Raw genomic sequence first — 6276 nt, 5'->3', positions numbered from 1 at the left:
CACACCACTATGCTATGTAGTCATTACAACAGCAAGATCCCTTTGTTTAGGTAGCAAAGCCGATTTATGTTTAGTATCGTTAACGATAATTTTACGGATATTATGGTTTTTAAACAAGCCTTCAACTCTGCCACGAAACTCCTTTATTTTTTGTTTCGATGCATAAAATGTCTTGGGAAAATGGTTTTAGATTTTAACTTGTGCACCAAGGATTCCAGCAGCCAAACCAGGGAGGATAATACAACCATAAAAGCATATCCATACCACACATACTGTAGATCCTGAATTTGCATGGCCCTGAATTCACGACGAGGACTCAAGTCCACAAAGTGCATCTCACCCGCATCAATGAGTTCCGAGAAACCGGTGGCCATCCAGTGAAAGTAAAGTCCTGTTTCGGCCAATTCCATGATCAACTTCTGCACTGGCTCCATATAAACGGAGTTCTCGTGCAAGGGAAATCCGAAGGGTATATTGTTGAAAAAGCAAAAGTCGTCGCGTTTTCGGAAAAGTGGCCGCGAGAAGACCTTTTGCTGTTCGTTGATCAAAACCCACCTATTAGTGGTAATCATGTAACCATATCTCGTATCCAACGTGTCACGTAGTGCCAAATATCGATTAAAATCGGGTTCCACCAGAAACATGGATTCGTACTTCCGAAACTGAAGAAGACGGCCCACCAGCTCTGCATATTCCGGCTTCCATGCTACCACTTTCAGATTGGAGGCCAAAATATCATCGTACTTTCGAAAGGCCGGCTGCTTTGGTGCACTGGTCACATAGCTGGAGAAATAGGAGTTGTACCAGGCGGTGATCAGGATGCCCAGCACGCAAATCTCCAGATAAATACCCCGCACCAGTGTGGGCGCTCGGAAAACTTCCACAAAGGATTGACCCAGTACTCCTCTTAGACAGCTGTCGTGGAGCAGGAACTCACTGATGTTAGTTGCATAGCCATGGAGACGCAAAGCGCTGGCCAGGAGACAGGATATTATCACCAGGATACCCAGAGTTAGCAGGAAGGCAGTCAGCTCAAAGACCCTGGTGTAATACTCAAATGGTGGCACATCCGCCTCCACTGGCAGCATGACGCACCAGTTCATCTGCTCGTACGGATAGCTAAATCCAAACGGTGGAATCGTCGGATAAGTCAGTGATATGGATATCTCGACGGATTCATTTCGCACGGCACCAACTGTTTGTATTGATGGTGCAAAGTCCAAAGGATTTTTCGCCTGCAGTGGCTGCACAAACTTAACGTTGTACTTTTGCTGAAATGCCGTCATAAAGTGACCCACGGTACCATCATAGACCACATCACCCTTCTTGTTGCGATAGGCAATCATACGCGGTGCGGTTCCTCCAAGAATCACGGGCATCTGGTAGCCATGGAAATTCCTGAGTCGATCGGGAAAAATATGTAACAGCTGCAAGCTGGTCTCAAAGATGCGCTCTTCTATTTGCAGTATAGGAAAATGTGAGTAGCTGTAGAAGCTCGACGAAGTCTGTGATCCCAAAATAGAAAATATCAAATGTAATCCATCTAAGCTTCTGCACACCCACCTCAAAGTCCTGGAAAATAACAATCACATTCAATAGTTTTTTACGCCAGCAATCCCTGAACAATTCGTATAGGAAATCGGTTGACGCCTCCGATTGGACTAGAAAAATCACTCTAGACGTGGTCATGTGCCTAAGATTCGCGACCAGAGCTGTGAGTAGACCTCTGTGCTCTTCCAGCTTTGCATCTCTCATAAAGACTAGGGAAACCAGACGTCTACTGATGGTATTGTGCAAAAAGTAGCTTCTATTTTCATTCAATTGAAGGACAGACACTTGCACTTCGTCCATAACGTCCTTCGTCAACGATGTGCCGTTCCAAACTTCAGCCGAGAGACTAAAGTTCCTATTCTTCATGAGCAGCACGTACTCAAAGTCCGATTCCAGTTTCATCCCAGCCAGTAATTGAATTACCGTTGCGCCATCGACCAGGCTAATCAGGCAAAGGCCGCCCAGGATCCACTTTGGGCAATCCATCACGACGGTCGAGGGACAACTGCATGACACTGATTGATGCCGCTGCACATTTAAAGGGTTGCTAATGAATCCGCCGACGACATGGCTAATGGTTAATTCCAATTAGCAGCACACGTTAACAAGTCGCGGGCGAAAAAAAAAAACCAGAAAACATTTCCCCGGGGATTACACAAAAGCAGCGAAATCACCGCAATCAGACATGTTTGGTTGGAAAATGAACACCACTCTCAGGGCAGGTTTAATCATTAAAACAATAACTGGGGTTGTAGTTATACCAAAGGAAGTCATATTACAACCTAATGAAAATTAATAAAATTGTTTTAAGATTTTTGAATGCATTTTATTTTAATAAATATTGAATATGGACACAGACATTCATTTTTTATTTTCTAGATTTAAATATTTTGGTTTGGCCGAAAGAAAATATATATTTCATGTGCTGCCACATCTTATGTCGCCAAAAACTAACCAACTCTAGAAGAAACACCATTGTGGCCAAGCCAAGCATCCAACCCACAAAGCGCCAAATCTGCATCAAGTCCTCCACCTTCATGGCCCGAAACTCCTTTGGATGTCCCCGATCCTCGAGGCTCAGTTGTCCTGCCTTGATCATCTCCGTAAAGCTCATGTCCTTCCAGTGGCTCAGAAGACCCGATGCAGACACTTCCATAATGAGACGATCAAAGGGTTCCCTGAATATCGAATTGCTTACGATGGGAAACACTATGGGAACGGTGTGAAAGACGCAGAGTTCGTCCTGTAGGCTGAACAATGGCGAACTGAATACTCGCTGCTGCTCCTTCATCAGTGACCACTTTTCCATTGGCATCATGTAGCCGTATCTGGTGTCGAAAGAGTCACGCAAATGCAAAAACTCTTTGTAGTCCGCCTCTAATTGAAAGATGGACGAGTATTTCTCCATGTTTTCCGATAGATGGAGTAGCATCTCGTACTCCGGCTTCCAAATCACTACCTTGAGATTGGAATGCTTAATGCTCTCATAGCTGCTGAGCTGTGGCAGTCTGGGGGCACTGGTCACAAAAGTGGAGAAGTACGAGTTGTACCAGGAGGTGATCAGCAATCCCAACAAACAGATCACCAGATACACAGCCCTTATCAAGGCTGGAGGTCGAAGGACCTCATAGAAGGATTGAGACAGGACTCCTCTCAAACAGTTGTCATGTAGAAAGTACTCACTAATGCTAACTCTATATCCGTGCAGACGAAGCGCAATCGATAAAGTTAAAGAGATTAAAACCATGACAAGAATGGTGACCCCAAACGCCATAGGACTGAATACCATGCTGTAGAGCTGACTGTGAGGAACCTCCTCGGGCACCGGCATCATCAGGCACCAGCTCATCAGTTCGATGGGATATGAATACCCAGTATATGGACGTAGGGGATAAATAGCCCCTAAAGCCACTTGAACACTACCATTTCGCACGGCAGCAAGTAAATCACGAGCCGGTGAAATGGCTGTCTCATCAAAGGGATAAGGTTGAACCAATCTGCAATTATAACGCTGTTCAAAACTCTTCATGAAGTTACCAACAGGTCCTGAGAAAATCCGTTTTCCATCCGAGCCACGATACACAATTAGTCTGGGTGACGATCCACCCAAGGCAATGGGTATCTTATAGCCATGAAGATTTTCCAAGCGCTGTTCGAATATTATGGTGCTGTTGTCCAAACGTCTCTCAATGAACTGCAAGATGGGAAAGGGTGTGTAGCTGTAGACAATCAAAGACTCCTGAAAATATTAGACAAATCACACAGGGCGTATGCTTCATATTTCACTATCGTATATGTATGTTTTCAACACACCAAACACAAATAATAAATTAGTTCACAGTCATGAATTCGCTGGTTATTCGCCACTTATTGATTTTCTTAATAGGCCTTGGGACTTCTGTGGCACTCAGACATGGTGAGTTATTTTTATCTTTAGACCTAGATATTTAATCTTTATTTCAAGGGAGATGTTCATTAATCGCAAATCCTGGTCCTTGCAATGGAAATTTTGAAATGTTTGCCTACGACTTTGCAAACAATGTCTGCGTAGAATTTATTTACGGTGGTTGTGGGGGAAACCCAAATCGTTTTCAAACGAAAAAGGAATGCATACTTCTATGTGATGCTTTATCAGACGAAGATGATGAAGAGCCTATGGTTTCTACGGAGAAATATGAATATATGATAGGACAAGAAAAAACAAATGGCACGGCATCATTTAATAAAACTACATTATCAGAAGGTTCAAAAATAAGCACGAAAAAAGAAACAACTAATAATCACTTTACTCTCCTTAATTAAATGGTAATTAATTAGGTAATTAAGTACATCTTACCTTAAAATCACGACCAATGGCCACGACATTAAGTAGCTGATGGTTCCAACACCATTCCAGCAACCAATTTACTCGAAGTGTCCTGTTCTTTATAACCAACAGCACGGGTCGTGTGTTTAGCATACGTAGATTGCGGCTTAAGTTCTCCAGCATATCTTTCGGTGAATCGTTCAAAAAAGCTATTGTAAGGACATTTTGTGAAGGATTGTCAAGCAAGTTATAGTTCTCCCTAGAGTGCTCTTCAATTTGAATTACTGGTACAGGAAGTTGCCACAAGATCTCCAGCCAAGTAGGATCCAAGTTGCCCAATAGCAGAGCATAATCAAACTTAAGCTCACGACTCAGATGATGTAGTAAATATTGTTGGAAACCTTCACTGCCAGGACTTAGGAGAACCAAGGCAGCTAACAGTAGCTGCAACTGACCCATGTTGAATGTGGGAATGGTTATCCATTTCCAACTTATATGTTGGCTTTTTAACTGCCATCAACTGCACCCATGGGAGAGGAGGTGTCGCGTCCAACTTTTGATTTATTTAACATTGCCCCAGAGTTTTTTGTCACCACCTTACAGTGCAATTAAACTGACACTGTACTTATAATAATAAAATAATAAATGTGTTTTAATTTATACATTTTTATTAAAAGAAATTGATATACCAGTCCTGTTGATCGCCGGCAAATAAAACGATAATTCTGCGAACTAAAAGAAATAACCTTCGCATACACCTTTTTATTCGGACCGAAATGGGATATGTTACAATAAGCCTTGTGGTCAATTTGAAAGGCCACTAAACCAGCTAACCATCCCACTAGCACCATTAACAACTGTGATGAAAACGTTTTCGCTTTAATAACCAACTAAGGCCGCCCACATAGTCATTTGGTTTTTTTAAGACATTTTAGTGGGTGTTAAGTTCCTTTTAGCTGATATCTACGTTCATTTATTGGTTATTCGATATCAGCTGTTAAGTAGTAGTTATTTCAATGGCGTATAATCAGTACAAGAAAAACAGTTGGTAGCCACTACATTTGGCTTTAAAGTATAAAGTTTAGATTTATGCGAAGTGATAGTAAGTGATATATGTATTACTGTATGTGCTAAACAAAAATAGTTTTTAGGCGAATCATATCACACATTTAAGAGAAAATTATTTGTACATGAGCCCTATTAATTTTCCAAATCATGTGTTTTGGATTTGTAATCCATAAAGATTTAATTCCATAGAATAGCGAACAATAGCGAGGCTAAATCGAGGCACAAATCTCATTCATATGCGATCCGCCTGACAGATGATCGCTCTTAATGATGCTGCCAACAACATCAGCGGCATCCACTCGGCTCATTATATTTTTCAAGCATTTATGTATTTTGGTGCACTTCACTGGATTTGGCTGATGCGTCAGCACTTGACCCGTACTCAGATCCCCCGGCTCCTCCTCCTGCTCCACCATCTGCTCCTCCTCCATCAGTTCCATCAGCTCCAATACTCCGATTCCCAGTCGTAGACTCTGTCCCCTGCTGTTGTCCGCCAAATGGAGTTGACGTTGACGTAATGCCCCGCCACTTGAGTAAGTCTCACTAACTCACTCACTGCCTCACTCGGTCTTTTTTTGGCTTTTGTCATTTCTGGTTGCTGCTTCTGCTTTTTTGGCATATTTTTTTTTTTATTTTTTTGATGAAGTGCATCATCGTCTGGGGCTGGTCAATTAGCTGCACATTCCGCGTATCTCGCGGACAAAAAGAGTGGCAGCGTGGAAAGCTCAACATGGCAGGGTTGGTTTCTTATTTTTTTGTTTGTGCTTATGATAAGTTTTTGTTTTTTTCTTTTGCTTGGAGGTCACGTAGAGTCTTTAATTGGCTGGCCTGGGTTGCGTATGCGATGTCAA

The 6276-nt window shown here is 42.4% G+C and overlaps 3 protein-coding genes across 5 annotated transcripts; 1 reads left to right on the top strand and 2 right to left on the bottom strand.

The window, feature by feature from the left end:
• LOC6537883 lies at positions 1-2292 on the bottom strand. The gene is made up of 2 exons (XM_002098388.3): positions 1564-2292; positions 1-1505 (listed from the first exon to the last, which is right to left on the bottom strand). Exons 1-2 carry the CDS (start codon positions 2035-2037, stop codon positions 144-146), a joined length of 1836 nt encoding a protein of 611 aa, XP_002098424.2. The 5' UTR covers positions 2038-2292; the 3' UTR covers positions 1-143.
• A 106-nt stretch (positions 2293-2398) lies between these two features.
• LOC26536214 lies at positions 2399-5451 on the bottom strand. The gene is made up of 2 exons (XM_015193072.2): positions 4388-5451; positions 2399-3790 (listed from the first exon to the last, which is right to left on the bottom strand). Exons 1-2 carry the CDS (start codon positions 4814-4816, stop codon positions 2420-2422), a joined length of 1800 nt encoding a protein of 599 aa, XP_015048558.2. The 5' UTR covers positions 4817-5451; the 3' UTR covers positions 2399-2419.
• LOC120321887 (kunitz-type serine protease inhibitor mulgin-5) lies at positions 3828-4443 on the top strand. Of its 3 annotated transcripts, none has more exons than XM_039375992.2 (3): positions 3828-3967; positions 4016-4294; positions 4357-4386. In XM_039375992.2, the coding sequence occupies exons 1-3, from the start codon at positions 3895-3897 to the stop codon at positions 4362-4364; spliced, it is 360 nt and encodes a 119-aa protein (XP_039231926.1). In that variant the 5' UTR covers positions 3828-3894; the 3' UTR covers positions 4365-4386. The 3 variants fall into 3 exon arrangements, with proteins under 3 accessions (XP_039231926.1, XP_039231925.1, XP_039231927.1); XM_039375993.2 differs by having other exon boundaries at positions 3848-3967; positions 4369-4443; XM_039375991.2 differs by having other exon boundaries at positions 3830-3967; positions 4016-4372.
• Positions 5452-6276: the final 825 nt, after the last annotated feature.

The sequence above is a fragment of the Drosophila yakuba genome, chromosome 3R (genome assembly GCF_016746365.2).
Source record: "Drosophila yakuba strain Tai18E2 chromosome 3R, Prin_Dyak_Tai18E2_2.1, whole genome shotgun sequence".
NCBI lineage: Eukaryota > Metazoa > Arthropoda > Insecta > Diptera > Drosophilidae > Drosophila > Drosophila yakuba.
This window is presented reverse-complemented; position numbering and strand designations above follow the sequence as displayed.

Coding starts and splice junctions, on each gene's coding strand:
- LOC26536214 (XM_015193072.2), bottom strand. CDS start 4,816: ATGGGTCAGTTGCAGCTACTGTTAGCTGCCTTGGTTCTCCTAAGTCCT. Junction 3,791..4,387: donor CCATTGGTCGTGATTTTAAG/GTAAGATGTACT, acceptor TAATATTTTCAG/GAGTCTTTGATTGTCTACAG.
- LOC6537883 (XM_002098388.3), bottom strand. CDS start 2,037: ATGGATTGCCCAAAGTGGATCCTGGGCGGCCTTTGCCTGATTAGCCTG. Junction 1,506..1,563: donor TTATTTTCCAGGACTTTGAG/GTGGGTGTGCAG, acceptor TTGGGATCACAG/ACTTCGTCGAGCTTCTACAG.
- LOC120321887 (XM_039375991.2), top strand. CDS start 3,895: ATGAATTCGCTGGTTATTCGCCACTTATTGATTTTCTTAATAGGCCTT. Junction 3,968..4,015: donor TTCTGTGGCACTCAGACATG/GTGAGTTATTTT, acceptor CTTTATTTCAAG/GGAGATGTTCATTAATCGCA.